Genomic DNA, 17,966 nt, shown 5'->3' with positions numbered 1-17,966 from the left:
GCTCAGGTAATTTTAAGAGACTGATGCTAATAGATAGTAGAGGCTAAACACATTCTGAATTTTGAAATGAAAGAAAATAGTGGACAAAGGAAGACCATAGCGATAATAACTACCACTTAGTGGGTTCTTACTATACATCAGAACTGTTGAGTGCTTTACTTCAAAAAGTTGCAACTATAAGAGAATCCATTTGTCAAGTGTTTAATACATGCCCCTTTCTCCATAGAACAACTTTTTGAGTTAGGTACCATTATTTGCCCCATTCTGCAAATGAGGAAACTGACACTTAGAGTTTCATCAACTCGCCCAAGATTACATAAACTTGAAAGTGTTGTCAGATATAAAAGCCAAGATAGGCTGATTGCAGAGACTATATTCCCTAGTAACTTCTCCATTATATTCTCATCTAACTACGAAACTTCATCTCAACCCAGTCAGAGTGTGTCTTATTCATCTCATTTTAAAGGTGGGCGAATACAGGTAGAAACTAACTGGCACAAGATTACTTGTGAGTAATGGTATCAAGATTAAAACTGGTTTAGTCTGTTTCCAGAACTCTATGCACTTTCCACTGTATTATTCTGCCTTTTTAGCAGTATTTTTCATTCTTCAGTTACACATTCATTTAACAAATATTTGTTGAGCAATTTGTACCATGCATTCTTCTGGGCTCAGGGGATACTCTAGTGAACAAGAAACACAAAGCTCCAAAGTTTACATTCTAGTCGGGGGGAGATAAGCAATAAACAAATAAACCAACATGTGAACGTCAAGTGTTAGTAGGTGCAGTGAAGAAAAATAAAGCATTGTAAGGAGGTAGACAATGATGGGAAGATGGGTGTATTTAAATTTTTGGATAAGATAATCAATACAAGGAAATGTGCAGCTATCACCGGTAATTTTATGATACTATCATCTTCTACCACAAGTATCTTGACTCCTTGGTTTATGTGACATTGAAATTGAATCTGAGTTTTATATCATTCTTTTTGTTTCCAGAAAAATATTCTTGATTTAAAACCTACCATTTCATGGCAGAAATGATTTTATGCTGGTTTCATTTCATAATTCTGCTTGAATGATTATCTGGTGAGAAAAAATGAGTAATTGTTTTCTTTCTGAATATTATCCAAAATAGCCAGCTTAATAAGGTGAACAAATGTTTGGACTTTTTAGGAGTGTGCATTGCCAACAATTAAGTAAAAGGGTTTTCTCCCAGTCATTAACACTTGATGTGGGATATTAGTTCTTAGAGGCAATCTCATGATAAAAGCAGTAGAGACGTCAAAAACTAATTGACTGATTTTAATTGAAGAACACTTATATTACACAGTATATCATGGTAAGATGTGTTCAACTTGTTTTTGCTTTTCTTTAAAAAGCTGAAGCTCTTCTTCCCAGTAGTAATTAAAAATAAACAGCAGTCATTACCTTACTGTGGGCTTGTAATGGCCACAACATTGCTTCCTTGCATGAATAATTTCCTGATCGAAGCAAAGTAATTCAACACTGAAATTATCTTGAAAATTAAAAATCATTCTAGATAATCAATAGTTTGAATTTCTATAGCACCAATTTATGTATATTTTTCCTTTTCTCTGTATTCTTCTGCACATATACAACTTGCTAACTAACTAACAAAAACGCTCTGATGGGGACTCCACCTCAAAGAACAGTGTGCAAAGCTTGGATTCTTGGCTTAACTCTATAGCCTTGGGGGTGACATTCCTTCATTCATTCAACCAACATTTATTGAGAAGCTACTCTAGGCTAGGGATTTTCCTGAGTGCTTTGCGAAATAAAAGAAGAAGAAAACAGTCTCTGCCCCCAAAAGAATTTATTATTATAAGATTGGGATAATGTTTTGTTGTAATCTCATCCCTTTTATTTAATTGGTTGTATGATAATTTAGTTAGCCAATGCCATGTTGTTAGATATTTAGGAAGATTATTATTTTTTTACTATAAAAAGGCCTGTGTTGAACATCCCAATAATAAATCTTTGTCCATATTTCTGATTACTTGTTTGGAATGGAGTTCTACCGGTAGAATAACTAGGTCAAAAAGCATGTAAATTTTAGTCTATTAATAAATTTGATAAAAATAGGTCCAAAATGGCAAAACAAGAAAAAAGTTGTATCGTTTTACATTGCCCTCAGCACTGTGTGAGAGAGACTTTCTTTATTCCATTTTCTTGTCAGCCTTAAGAATATAAAATGTTCCGCTGTGTATCACTGATCTTTAAATAGTCTTTAAAATTGTTAAAAAGCTTCTCATTTTCAAGAATAACTTATGAAATCAAATAGTGCTGATCAGAAGTTTTCAGCAGACATTGATAGTTTATACCTGACAAGAGATCGTCCAGGATTTTTTCTTTCTTATATACGCTGAATTTTAGAGTATTGAGGCTATGAAAAGTACTATCAGTTGGTTAGAGAAGTTTATTTGACTACAAAAATGAAACTTGCAGCTGACCGAGTTGAACATTGACATAAAAGCAAATATCAGAAAAAAATAGATCCATATTTTGTTAGCGCTTATTGAATTTCGTAAAAACTTGTTTATGATATTGTGAATCAGATTAAATAGCAAAACATTATATTTGGTGCTAGTGCATTTTATTTAAGCACAAAATTCCTACCTACAGAAATACGCAAAAAATTACAGTGGGTAGCTGTACGGGGTCCTAACCTTATCTTAATGAAGTTTAGAGTAGCCCCATGGTTAACCTTTACTAATCTGTTGAGTTTTTATAACAGCATTTTTACCCTTCCTGAATTTATATGCTTAGCTATTTGATCTCTTTTCTGTTCTTATCTCAGTGGTTTTGTTGTTTATTTCTAGAACTATAGGACACAAAAACCGGTATGTCAAAGTACCCCGTGGTCATATCTGGGTTGAAGGTGATCATCATGGACACAGTTTTGACAGTAATTCTTTTGGTCCGGTAAGTCATCTTGTTGCTGATATAATTAGATTTTAAATGTAGAAACCAAAATGTGTCAGATAGGTTGCTCAGGTAATCCGGCCAAGACTGAACATGAGTTTAGGGTAGAACAGTTTATGTTTGAAAATTTTCTTTTAAATATTGTATAGATAAAGTAAGCTGTCAAGGTGTGTGTATGTGTGTGTGTGTGTGTATGTGCATGCGCATGGGCATGTGTATGTGTGTGTGTGTTTCATAGAAAAGAACTTAGACACTTCAATAAAGTACCAAAAGATGATTTCAGCTGACTGACTGATCCCAAAAGGAGGGTCCAATTTTTCCTCACAGATATGCTTTTTACCTTATGTTTTCAGTTAGTGTTTAACAGATATAATATGTAAAATACCTATAGGCATCAACTTTCTAAATTTAGTTAAATATGCAAGTATAATGGAAATCATATTGGTAAGTAAGATTTTGTCAGCATTTAATTTATAGCAGAAATGCAGATGTTCCTTATGTCATGTTTATATTCTAAATCTGTGACTAAACTGATATTCTATAAATCTTTTTCATTTTGAATGCATATAGAAATTCTATATTTATGAATTCATGCAATAAATCATTATATAAAGTGAAGAATCTTTTAACTACTAGAAACTGCACTTGATTTCTAGTTACCGATGTCTGTTTAAAAAATTGACTCTTGTGGTGCTGGCCCTGTGGCCGAGTGGTTAAGTTCACACACTCCGCTGTAGTAGGCCCAGTGTTTCGTCACTTCGAATCCTGGGTGCAGACATGGCACTACTCATCAAACCATGCTGAGGCAGCGTCCCACATGCCACAACTAGAAAGACCCACAACTAAGAATATACAACTATGTACTGGGGGGGCTTTGGGGAGAAAAAGGAAAAAAAATTTAAAAAAATTGAATCTTGCCCCATTAGATTTTCCTAAAGCTAGGCATATCTATATTTATTATGTAAGTATAAGTTAATATTAAACACCTTCAGATATGTTTGCAAAAGAAATTTATTGACATAGTTTTGTCTAAAACTAAACTTTGGTGGTCTCTGTAAGACAATTTCCATCACATATTACGAGAGACCACTATTATTTTCACCAGAGGAGCAGCCAATTTGACTCACCTTTGGCTAAAAGTACAATAACAGAGATGAGATTGGATAAGTATAATGGAGAAGTGGAAGAAAACTTTAAGAGACTACTGTTGCTTCCTTTTTCTAGTTGCAATGATGATAATAAAAACTTCTGAAGTCTTTCTTGCTCTTGAATAGTAATTATTACAAAAATACAGTTTAATCTTTGCAGAGTCTACCAAAGATGGGACGAACAGATTGGAAATGTTGTAGGTCACTCATAGTGCAGTAGAAGTGACAGTTATGCATAAATTTAGTAGCAAATTGAAAGTGAAAATAAATCAGCTAAAAGCAGTTTTATTTCTCTCTCATCAATAAGATTAAATGTATCATATTGCTGGCCAAGTCTACATTAAAATGTTAGTTAACTTTAGTTTGGCTTTTAATTGGTTATGGCAGTGACTTTGAAATGAAGGGTTAAAACCTGTTGTTTTGTTATCAGTTGTGGGATGTGTGCTAAATAATTAGTTTCTAACAAGGAAATACTAAAGTTTGAGATTGGTTTGCTTTTTCTTTTCCTTTTTCTTTATTAATAGATAAAGCCACTGCAATATTACCTATATCATTAATATTATTCTCAGTCATTTGTATTCCATATGCTTTCTTATTTGAGGGAGGAGAGGATAGAGTTGATAGGCAGAGTACCAGGAAGTGCACAAAGCCTTGTGTGTATGATAGCTACTGTGCAGCTCTTTCTGGCCTCCCTTTCCTGCTGTGTATTCAACAGTAGCATCTTGAACATTGAACTATGAGCATACCTATAAAAGTGCATCAGATATGGAAATATCCTCTGTCACTTATATCTTAAAAAAAAAAAAGGTGAAAACCATGTGGCAAGAACAATCTCATTGTGTTTATTATAAGAAGAAGCTACAGTAAGCAAAACGTCGACAAATATGTTATGTGTAGCACTTTAACGCCGTTTAGTTTATATCATGTTTTTAAATGAAATCCACTTGTTAGTTACAACTTGAACTGGTAATTTGAGTCAGAGGCACAGAACTACTTTGAAATTTAGTGATTTTTTTGCTTCCTTTTTTAATGGCTATAAATACATATAGGCAGAGCAGCTTTTGGTTCATGGGTTGGGCTAAGTTATCAATTTCCATCAACTTAACTTTTATTATTTTTTTGTCAATATTAGATGACGAACCTTTTCTGGATGAAGGAAAACATTTGTCACATCATGTATTAAGCTATTTGGATTTGTTGAGTTGTAGTACATATATTTTTACCTTTATAGTGAGTTCTCATGTTTTGTGTTCCTATAGCATTTATCACTAGGAAAAGTTATTAATATTGATGCTCCTAAACAAGTTTTAAAAGGATAGAGGGGAAAAAAAGTGAAGTAAACCTCCACAATCCTTATTTAAAGCTAAGCTGTGATGTTTGAGTGTAGAGATTTCTCGTTGCATTTTTGATTAATAAATAGTTTATCTGAATAATTTAATTGTTTTAATGTTTTTATAATTCTAAAAAGTTAAAACCAAAGATTTATAATTCTAAAAACCTAAAATAATCTTGAATTTTAAAATGCATATAGACTTGAAAGTTATTCTATTTTTCCAATAATTCTCAGTTGAATGTCTTGCCTTCTCAGTCAGGCACACTTGGAGATTGTATATGGAAGGTCAGTAAGTGCCAGGCTTTCTGGATTGTTGATTCATTTCTCCCCTTGCAAGTAGGAATGCACTTTTCCTGGATGTAAACAATCTATCTAAAGGCAGACAGGATTGTTTCTAGGATGCTTATCTTGCCTTCGTGGAAATTGAATGAAGCCTTTACCCTTCATTTCCCTCCCAAATAACTTCAGAAATGTACCCAAATATATTTGACATACTTTAACTCTTTGAGCAGTAATTATACTTTACCATAAAATCTACCCAGTGTATTTTAAATTTTTGCCTACTGGTAATCATAATGGAGCAGACTTTTTCCATATTCAGGTAGAGTTTTAGTTGTAATCTAAAGAAGAATAAGAAAAGAATGTCTCATTCTGGTTTTTTTCTAGTTTATTATTTCCTAATATTTGAATTGGCTTTTTTAGTTTGGTTTATTCCCACTATTTGTAGGCTCCAAGTGAATTAAATAGTTTTGTGAGTGAAAGATGAATAATGGTTTATGAATTTAAAGATAGCAATATTAAGTTATAGTAATTGAATACATTACAATAGAATGAGATTTAACACCTGTACTTTTAACTTATACAGGATGCCGTTATGGAAAGAAACTAATAGAAACCGGTAGACTCTCTTACAACTATAGATGACATGTTATAATAACACAGAAAATCAGATAATCTTGGTTATAGACTTTATGAGTCACTTAATTTGCATGGGTCTGCATTTCCTCATGTATAAATAGAAGAATTTCCTTTTCTCTGAATCCATCTTAAAATAAATAATTGATAAAAAGAACAAATATATATATGTAATTTATTTAATTGCTCTCCTATTTTAGGTTGCCGAGGATGTTCACTAAAATTTTGATGGTATATCTTTTGATTATGTATATATCATATATAATAAAAATTTTAGTGAACATCCTCGGCAACCTAAAATAGGAGTACATTTATATAAAGTATGGTTCATCCAGGGGATGAAATATTATGCAGTCATTAAAATCATATTTGTGGAGAATTTAATGATATATTGTTCATGATATTGTTTTAGGTGAATACGTAAAAATAAACAATAGAATATACAGTATTATATTAATTGTCCCCAGTTGTTATAATTATGGTTGATTCTTTTTTATACCGTTGTAGTTCTCTATTTTTAAAAGGTTAGCGACAAGTTTTTGTTACTTTTATAATGAGAAAAAACCTAGTTATTTAAGAAAAAATAGGGTAAATGTGATTAAAGTAAATGACTTCTAAGTTTCATTCTGACTTGAGTTCTATAAAAATGTTTTATGGTGCTATGGCCAGAGGGACAAATACCACAGATGTGATTGGGTAGGAAATGTTTCAATTATGAGTATATCCCTATGGAGTATCTCTGTGCTAAACCTCTTGAATATATCATCATCACACAATGATAGAAAATGTCCTATCTTCTCATAATATGGATTCACTAATTTGTGACTTTAGTTAGATTTCTATTGTGAGAAATATCTTTCGTAAATTTCCTTTAAAATTATGATAATTGTCTAGAAGCATTTTTCAGTGCAATTTACTACTTGATTTTACTGGACTATATGTTACAGATATCTGATGATTCTTATATGTTGGTTTTTGGTTGCTTGGAATATTTGGTAAGCTCTTCTCTTAGTAATTCTTTTGCTCTGTGAAAGGAATTAATTTCTTTCCCTTTACCATCACTACTTCCATATAGATGACGTTAATACCTTTTATGTTATAGCTATGCTATTCTTTGCTAGCACCCAAAAGTAACTGATTATAGTAGATATTGATGAATTTTTTGCTTACCTTAAAATGAAAGTACATAAAAAGCAAATTTTGTATTTGTGTGTGTATATGCATAGCTGTGAATTTTCAAATAGTAATTTTTAACTATTTCAGATTGGCAGACTCTTCATCAATTAAAAATGCATATAGTGGTTCTTTATTCCATTTATTATAAATATTCACTTCAGTACTTAAATTTGGAATGTTCTCATAGGTTCTCATTCATTCCTTTTGGTGAAAACACAAATGTGACTCTTTCCATGGCCTCCGTTTAGCTTGTACATTTTCTGTCTTTGAAGTTTTTCTATCATTTTTGTCTAGTTTTAAGTCATGAGCCCCTGAGATACTTTTACTGTTTGCTGTATAGTAATTTGTTGTAAGGAATGTATGTTACAATAGAAATTCTGGTTATTTAGTATTTAAAATAAATAATTTATTTTAACTTCATTGACCAAAGGACGTTAGGAGAAAAACTTTGATTTAAACATTTCAAGGCAAAGATAACCTTTCTAAGATGTATAACAGTATTTTGATTTTTAGGTTTGTGATCATAGTGTCACCTTATGAACAATTTGTGTGTAGGGACCATGAAGCAGAACTGAACAATTTGGATGCAGAAACTATGCATGATATACTGCCTGTAACTGAGAAAGGAAACTGCAAGTTATACTAAATATGAATTCTTTTTAGTTCCTAGTAGTTTGGGAAAGAACTAATCTAATCCCTTATTTCATGGCTACCTAGTAAAATATTAGATTCCTAGAATGCTTTCTTGAGGGAAATATGCCTAATAGGAGATGATAGTTTTAGAATTAATGAGTAGTTAGAAATATTCTGTATTAATGAAATGAGCTAATGGTCTGAAAGTGATGATCTATAAGAAAAACATTAAAATGAAGATTAAAATTCCATAGAATTCTTTTTGAATTTAATGAAGTTCAAAGAATTTGTTACTTTTTTGAAAAGTAATGAAAAGTAAAGAAGAGGAAAAGTAAAGTTCATGTTTTCGTATCGTGGCAAGCCTATCATTTATGTCTTCAAAACACATTTTTGACCATCTCCTAATTATCCAGATTGATTTTGCCCGGGATTCTGATGAGCAGAATGAATCAGGAGAAACAAGGATTGTACTAACCAGAGAGAAGTTGCTAGGTAATATGTGTAGGAAATGAACATATTAAGAGGCTTATTACCTAGTCATACTTGCTTGGAACTTTTTCCCTACATTATGCATTTTTGGTAAAAATAAAATATAGTATGTGGTTAACTAGGGCAGCAAAACAAGATTCTTGGAGATGCAAGAAGGCAGAGAGGAAGAGACATGGAAGGGAAGTTTTGATATTTTTACGACCGTGTGACAAAGGGAAGGATTGAGATGGAGTTTTAGGTGATGTTTAAAATATTCAGAGATTATAAGGGCAGAGATTCTGAAGTCATGGATAATAAGGAGTGCACTGAACCTGTGAGTCTTCCCCATCCATTTGTCACTATCATCAAGAGATGCCCTGATGCCCAGGAAGAACACGTCAGAAGAGCAATAGACAGAACGATGACTGAGGTATAACCCCTACCTGCAAGGAAGGTAACTTAGAGGGCAGGCAGTGCCAAAATAGCATAAGAGGTACTCTAAGTCAGGGTATGACCAAACCTCTTAGAGGTATAGACATTTGTGTACTAAAAACCCCTAAGAAAAAACTGAAATCTCCTAGGAGGATTTGGTAGAACAGAGTGTTCTGAAATCAGTGAAAATAATAACTATTTGGAAAATCTCATATTGCATAAAACATGCAGCAGCATGTTTTGTGAATGGAGTGGTTTATGCATGGAGTGGTTAACAGGTTTCAACTACATTGAGAACATTCTAGTCATACAATGCAGAATAATCTTGGGGATGTATGAGGATGAATTAACATTTCATTTTATTTATTTGTTAAAGTGTAGCATTTTCCTTGTGCAAGTTCTCTCAAGCAGCTAGAGTAACTTTTACTTAAAATCAGCCATTTTCAAATAAAAAGGTCATTAGACTGTGTTGACAGGATCCAAATAAAGTCTTCTCTTCACACTTTCGTTGAAACATGTTGCTTAGACTTTAATTCGTTATATTTTCTTCTAGTATATGCTTTTGTTCATTAAAAAATTTTGTTAGGAACTAAAATAATCTCTATTTATAAAAAAATATTTGTAACAACAGTCCTATGGTTATTAAAATTATAAAACCTTACCTTGGTGTTTTCTTCAGTTCTCTCTCCTAGTTTTCTTTAACAGTGCTGGAACCTACCAACCTCACATACTTTGTTTAGGTATAATTTTCATTTGACTGGTGTAGACAAAGGCATGCATTTCATAAAAAGGCCAAAGTCAATGAAAAGAAATGCCATGATAATTAAAATCTGTATATCCAAAGATAGCTAAGTCTCAGAAAAGATCCCATTTTCTGGAGCAATTTTCAAAAGAGAGAAATGCCTGTATAGCAAAAAGGGCTAATGCCCTTAGGATTAGCATCACTTTTAGTTGGATTTATTACCGTACAGTTAGGACATTAAAAAAATAGATGATTTTAAAAAGCGAGCAGGGAAACATAATGCCAACTAGAGATAAGGGTATGGTATCATCCTCTGGCCCTCAAGAACAGAGGCAATCTAACCTTCCATTTCTACCAAATCAGATTTTGTCTTCTGTCTTAATTATTCTGCTGGTGTAGAAATCATTTTCCACATGATTTCATTTGCAGATAGGAGAAATGTCAGCAGAATTGTCATTAGACTTCATTGCTATGGCAGATACCATTCCTTTGGGCCGTTTAGTTACACAATTAGTATGTTCATTTTATTAGAAATGTATATTTACTGACAGTGGGTCAGGAGCCAAGATTTAGTGAAATATATGCAGTGTTGTTAATTAACAATTTTATAAGCTCTTACAATTTTTTTCAAAAGTGGAATTGAAGCCTTATCTTGTGATTTGTAAGACATAATTAGTCTCCACATAGCAGGTCTACATAGACAAATAAAGTGGAAAATATGAGGGGCCCAAAAGATGAGAAAAATCTTCTATTGACCAGCTTACACAATACAAGGAGAAATAGTCTGCTATTGAACATACTATGATTCAAAGTTTGAGATTGAATTGCCTTATTTAAATATATACTTATAAAGTATTTGCTGGGTAATTGTTTGTTTTCTACTTCTCTTAATCTGCAAACACAAACTATGTAAGTGACTTTGTCTGTTGAATGAGCTTCTGGGAAGTAACTTCAGACATTTTTAAATTTCGTAAAGCTTGTTGAGTAATCTTAAAAATGACTTTGCTTTGTTTCAGCATCTTATTGGTTATTTTTACTGAAATGACTTGCCAGAGAATTAAATAAAGGATTCACTTGATTGTCATTGACTTGGGTGATTCTTTTCTGTGAAATGGAGCCATATATGGAGCCTGTAATGAATCACAATAATGGCAGTTTTAGACATTATCCATAGAAAGACCCATGTGGGTTTGTGGTATATTAAAATGTGTGAAGTTGGTGAGCCAAGCAAGCGAAAATGCACTTCTTTATTACAGTGGTCAGAATCAGAGTCATGGGGTGTGTTCTGTTGATGGGGCATCACAGGCCCATGGCTTTGCGTTAAATAACAGTAATTCTTGTAATATGACTCATGGATAATTCTGCTGCAACCCATCCTTTTGTCACTAAGAATTTTTCTGAAAAGAACTCTGATCACATCATGCCACTTCTTAAAACAATATCATCAGCCTACAGCACCTGTCATTCTTGTTTTATTTGTTTTGTTTGTTTGTTTGTTTTTTGAGGAAGATTAGCCCTGAGCTAACTACTGCGAATCCTCCTCTTTTTGCTGAGGAAGACTGGCCCCGAGCTAACATCCATGCCCATCTTCCTCTACTTTATATGTGGGACACCTACCACAGCATGGCCTTTGCCAAGCAGTGCCATGTCCACACCCAGGATCCGAAAACGCGAACCCTGGGCCCCCGAGAAGCGGAACGTGCGAACTTAACCACTGCACCACCAGGCCAGCCCCAACACCTGTCGTTCTTAATGAGGAAATATTAGAAGCTTTCCCTTTTAAATCAGAAAAAGACAAGCAGGTCTACTCTCATGACTTCTGTTCAACATTGTGTTAAAAATTTTGTGCAGGTTAAGGCAAGAAATAGAAATAAAGGATGTAGAGATTGGAAAGGAACATTCTAAATTGTTTTTTGTTTTTTTTTTTTTTTTTGCCTCAAGTATGTTATTGTCTTCTTAGGAAACCCAAAGAGAATCTTCAGAATTATTGACAGTCCTGCAAGTTTACTGGTATAAGAGCTATCACATTTAGTGATCAAGCATATCTAGACATCATCAACAAATAGAAAACACACTTTTAGAGAACTTGCCATGTAAAATAGTAATAAAGATTCAGGCTAGTGGTTACTTCTAGAAGGGAAGGGAATGAATGTGATTGGGAGGGGTGAACACGGACACCAATTTACTGGTACTATCGTATCTTAAGGTGAGTGGTGAGTACATAGGTGCTCATTATATTATGCCTTATACCTTTTACATCTGAAATATAGAATATTTTTAATAACTATACAAATAAAAATATTAAAAGTTGGCATCAGCGTCTACATGTTACTCACAGCTCTCCCCTTAATATCTGTGGGGCCTGGAGCAGGAAGGTCCGCATACCACATATCTGAATATTTAATAGCTATAAATCAAGTTAACGAACTGTTAAATGAAATATGTTCCTTTCTCTTGATAAATATACCTTTATATGGCTAAAACCAGCAAACATGTGCAAGATGACTGAATTTAATTATTATCAGAAGTCTGAATATTCTCCTAAAAGGCCTGTGATGTTTGGAAGAGTAATATAATAAAAACACATGTAATTCATAAAATATGTTTATTCATAAAATTTTTGTGGCTTCTATTTCAGCAAAATCACTATGTTGTTACAATAAAGACTTCCACATAATTTGCATTCTATTTGCAATCATTGTATAAAAGGCTAAAATAATGTTTAATTGCATTTAGAGTGTAGAAAATTTGAGTATGTGTTTATCAAAATGTAAAAGAAAAGTAAATGTAAAAATTTAAAAGTAAAGTTTTTCCAGTTTTTCTACATTATCTTTGCAAAATACCAAAAGTACTTTTTCAAATCAAAAGGCAAAATAAAATGACTACTAATGAACATAAAAGTATATCAAAATTATTTAGATAAAACTGATTTTTAAGTATTTAAAGGATTTATTAAATCTTACTACATATTTTTATAAAAGTAAATCTATTTTACAGGTTGAAGTTTTAATTTCCATATAGTTATCCATGTGAAGAGTCAGTATTATGCTTCATGCATATTATATCCTGAACTACATACATACAAATTTAAGAGGCATTAAAAAGCCATTTGCATTTTTGGACAGGAGGTAATAAGTAAGAAGAGGCATGTCAGCAAGACTGATTTGGGAAAATTATGAATGAAAGAATAGATTGCAAATAAGCTATAGGTAGAGAATGCAATTACTTGATGATAGCATTGGTTCGAGTGGGAGATGATTAGTCCCTAGGCAAGGTGGCGGTAATAAAAATATGAAGTGGATTGACTTGAGAGTCCTAAGGAACCAAGGATTGACTGGATGTGTGTTAGATCCTGCTGCCTGGAATTAACTCACCACATTTGTTAGAGAAGTTCACCAGCTGAAATATTGAACTGCCTTCATGCTCACCTATAATGGATCAAACCTTAAAATTAAGCATGAGGAGCTTAAATCATAACGAGATTTTTGTGATCATTTCTGTGTGGAAGACCAAAAGATGGAAGTGATAAAGGGATGTCTCCAAACTTCTTTAGTTTGCAAAGTACTTGGAGAGACATTTGAGCAGGCAGTCTTGGCTACCTGATGAGAATTGTGTTGCCTCATAATGATTAGACTTGCTGTCCTAACCTTGGGAGGGAAAATGGTCTTGCTCAAGACTCATTAAAACTTAAAGGCAGTGCCAGCATGGTGACATAGTGGTTAGGTTCTTGTAGACCACTTCGGATCCTGGGTGCAGAGCTACACACCACTCATCAAGCCATGCTGTGGTGGTGTTCAGCATGCAAAAAAATAGAGGAAGAGTGGTACAGATGTTAGCCCAGCGATAAACTTCCTCAAGCAAAAAGAGGAAGACTGGCAACAGATATTAGCTCAGCGCCAATCTTCCTCACCAAAAACAAACAACACTCCCCAAAACCAAGCAAACTTAAAGGCAAATATTATTCCATCAAAATTCTATTCTTAGACTTAGCATCCATGTCAGCTGATGCACCATTTACCCCTTTCACAGGCCTTCTCTGCTCTTTTTCTAAAGTCCTCACATATTTGAAAAGGTAAAGGTGATACCTAGAATGTAGAGACTAATGAGAAGGAAATATTTTATGTAAAATAATTATTTTGACTGTTAAACCGGCTGATAGAAAAGCATGGTTATGAGGCTGGCACCATGGCCGAGTGGTTATGTCCACACGCTCCGCTTCAGCAGCCCAGGGTTTCACCGGTTTGGATCCTGGCTGTGGACCTAGCACCACTCATCAAGGCATACTGAGGCAGCATCCCACATAGCAGAACCAGAAGGACCTACAACTAGAATATACAAATATTTACTAGGGTGGCTTTCGGGAGAAGAAGAAGAAGAAAAAAAGGAAGTTTGGCAACAGATGTTAGCTCGGGTACCAACCTTTAAAAAAAAAAAACTTCTTTTTCATTGAATTTCATTTGAAATTATTTAAAATGTAGATGTATATGATATATTTCAAAATTAAAATATTTTTAAAAAGAGAAAAGAAATTATTAACGTTGCTGAAGGAATGATGTAGAATTCCTTCTACATGATGTGAAGAATGCAAACTAGAATGTTCACCCTAGTTTCAATTTACATTAACTAAACTCCTCTTTAAATAAAAGTACAGTATTAAGATAAATATATTGATATTGTGATAAGTAGAAGGAAAGGGGAAATTATAAGCCTTCATCAAGTTGTGGAATTTTGGGCTTAGATTTTTGATCGCCAAACCTGATTTTCATAAAGATAATTATTAACTATAATCTACTTTACGCTTTAACAACCACATTAGGGTAAAGCTTTACATAGACCTCCAGTGATTTTATTTATAGTTGAAGAGCTTTAACAAACCATTTTCAAAGCTACTTAAATCTACCTTGTTGTGAAATGTATTTGCCTATTCCCTACAGAGACTTTAAATTCTATCTGCCTAGTATTTACTGGGAAGCTGCAGGCAAATGAAATGGCTCATTCCTGTCAAATGAGCCATGATTATATTTAGGTTGTTCATATAAATTAAGTTCCACTTCAAAAAAACTAATAAGATTATAAATTATGTCATTTCTACAAGTCATTATGGAATTATGTAGACTCTGGTCAAGGAAAAATTCTAATCTAAAAATATTTGGTCCAGAGGCTTTTAAAACAAACTTAATTGTATGCTGCTTCTGACATTAAGGGGAAAAAACAAAAAAACCCAAACCAAAACACATAGGTATTTGCTCAGTCTTTCAAACAAAGAAAATTTATGTACTGAATAGCGAATTGTAATACCATTAAAAGAATGAATTCTTTAAATCTAAAGGCAGGGTTTTAGTGGGCTCTTGTTCTCAGATTTAATGCATTACCCTGAAATGACTGAAAACTAATAGTACAAAATGGGTAAGGCCATTTAAAAGGTCATTCATCAAAGTTCATGGTATTTAAATAACCTTTTTTACCCAGATGGACATTGCTGGTTAAACTGTTCTATCTTTTCAAATGGTAGTATACTGTTGAGTCACAAAAGTATACTTTATAAAAACTTTAAATAAATTTTCAAGAGTAAGTTCTTGTTTCATTTTATTATAGTTACATTATGCTTCTCTATGTTTTAATTAAAAGCAAAACAAAACCTGCCATACTTTAGCTGAAGTATTTTTCCCTTTAGATGGAACTAGTCTCTTCAGGCTTTATATATTTCGTGTAACAATATTATGTTAATGTGAAATTTTATTATATGCGTCCGCACCCTATCGTTACCCCTAACTGTCTCACTACTCATTCTTTTGGAGTTCATTCTCCGCAATACGTTTTTTTTTTTTTGTCTCACCAAAGGAAATTTAGTATTTGGTTTTTAAAAAGATTATGAATAAGATAGCCCTCTATGAAAAGGGTTTAAACAGGATATGCTTGTGAATGAAGACATTACCCTAAATTCACATATCATTATCCTTTAGGTTCAGGAAGATTACCCTCTTTATAAAGTTGTTTTCCGTATTCTTTGTTTTTAAGTCCTGAAAGGCTTCTACATGGCCGAGGGGACTATTACTATGATCTTTTGATCAGTATATTTGTTCGAATGTGATTTTCCATAACTTCAGTCCAGTTTAAAAATAAACCAACCAAAAACCTCATGAATCATGCAAAGCAGAATCATTTACAGATGCATGAATAATACACTCTGTATATTTTTCCTGCTCAATTAAAAGTAAACTGGGCCTAGGTAAAATATCACGTCTTCAAAGCGCATCATACATTCTCTGTTGTCAGCCCCTAATTTCTTTTACCCCTCCTTCTACCTTAGGAGTCCAGATCCCTCCTGCTCTGTAAATCCTCTTCCTCTACCCCTCCACCAAAGGAGGAAATTTAATCATCTTTCATGGACAAAAAGAAAGTGAGATAGGTAGAGAGAGAGATGAATACCATCTCTTGCAAATGTCACTGTCAACTTTTTGTAAATGAAGTATGAACCTTTCTCTTCTACTCAACATCATCATAAAAAGAAAAAAATAATAAAACAGTAGAAATAAGCTAAAAGACAAGAATTATCGTGCGGTGGTGGCTCCCCCAAGGTATCACAAGGTCCCCGCACTTGTCCGTGAGCCAACGGTGAATAGTGCTTTAAGAGTGTTTTGAACCATGAGAGCTAAAGGAGTGGCCCCCAGCCTCACCCTGACCAGATGCCTGTCTCTCCCACCCCAAGGCCTTTTGAAGCTGTGGGGAAGCCCAACCTATGACCATGGCTGTGGACAGCTTCCCAGTGTTATGTGTCATAGTTTGAGCCAGAGGAGAGGGAGTAGTCTGACTTCTGGCTTTCAATCCAGAGGGTCAGTTTGGGTCATATGCCAATCCTCAACCAATTACTGACAAGTGGAATAAGATCTAGATGATAAAGGACTATGATTGGCCTAGCTTGAGTCAGGTGCCCACCCTGGAACAATCAGTCATTGTCAAGGAGTAGGGCACTCTGGTAGCCATAGTTTAGATCGGATATCTACCTCTAGACCAACTAATGTGGCCAGGGGGCAGGGTCATGTAAAAATTGTGGCAGCTCTATGGAAACTTATTTTGCTGATGCCAACATAGAGAGAGGGGTTGTTCTTCCCAACTTCTACAGGGTGTTGGGCAGACGAAAGGATAGACCACACTATCACATAATAAAAGGTAGAAAGCATAAATGCCTTAACAGAGACAGAGATAAAACACTATGAAGTCCATAGAAGTGGTTACTTACAGCAGGAAAGAATTGGAAAGACTTCCATGAGTTCGTCTTCGAAGAAAAGACATGATTTGGGATTATGGACAAGTGAGAAAGTAACTTTCTAGAATTAGAGAGGAAATTAGCAGAAGCATGGAGGTGGAAGCATTTAGGACATGTCCTGAGTGTTTGAGCAATTTTATATGGGTAGAAACTCATCTATGGGAAAGGCAAAGTCTAAAGCCATGACTAAGGACCTTGAACATCACACGAAGAAGTCTGATGTTATTCTTCAGGCCCTGAAGCCCTCAGAAGGCTTTTGAATGTGGTAGAGAAATTATTAGAACAGCAAGTTAGGAATAATAATCCGGCAACGTTGTGTAAAATGAGTTAGAGGATGAAGAAACAAAAGGTGAAAAAACCTAAACCTACAAAAATCCTGCAGTATAATCTACAGTGCAGAAATTAAGACAGAGGTTCTCTGACTTAAGTGTGTCTAGGAAACCCTTGGGGAACCTGTTAAAAATGCAGATGCCTGTGCCTGCCCCTCCAAGATTTTGGTGTATAACTATAAAGTGGGGCTTTGGGATTTGTCTTTTTTTCTTGAGGCACCAATGGCTAGGTGAATGTGGCAGAAGGACCACACTCTGAGAAATACTGATCTTAGGAAGTAATTTGGAGGATCAGTTTAAGAATTATTTGACTATGAAAGAGCCCTTGTTCACTCTTGTAACTAGCTGAGCTTTCAGAGCTCTGGAAGTCAGCCCTGGTCTTGGTGTAATATATCTCAAGTCAGAGCCAAGCAGAACGTTGAAGACATGAAGGCTCACTTCTCTCTAAAGTTTACGTGGGCTCTGTTTCATGTGGTGCCATCTCTCTGTGGATAAGTCAACTGGAAACTTTACAGCATGACTCACTCAAAGAATAGCATTGAGTTCTGTGGTTTCAGTGGGGGAGCAGTGCCAGAGA

At 34.2% G+C, this 17,966-nt stretch overlaps 1 protein-coding gene across 6 annotated transcripts in view; it reads left to right on the top strand.

Moving 5' to 3' along the window:
- The window catches only part of IMMP2L (inner mitochondrial membrane peptidase subunit 2), an 854,823-nt gene that overhangs the window by 653,172 nt on the left and 183,685 nt on the right, over positions 1 to 17,966 (top strand). For all 6 annotated transcript variants that reach the window (XM_023640174.2, XM_023640173.2, XM_023640171.2 and 3 more), the window contains one exon: positions 2,844 to 2,946. In XM_023640174.2, coding sequence (XP_023495942.1) covers positions 2,844 to 2,946 — 103 coding nt within the window. The remainder of the gene's footprint in view (positions 1 to 2,843; positions 2,947 to 17,966) is intronic.

The sequence above is a fragment of the Equus caballus genome, chromosome 4 (assembly GCF_041296265.1).
Source record: "Equus caballus isolate H_3958 breed thoroughbred chromosome 4, TB-T2T, whole genome shotgun sequence".
In the NCBI taxonomy this organism is placed as follows: Eukaryota; Metazoa; Chordata; class Mammalia; order Perissodactyla; family Equidae; genus Equus; species Equus caballus.
This window is presented reverse-complemented; position numbering and strand designations above follow the sequence as displayed.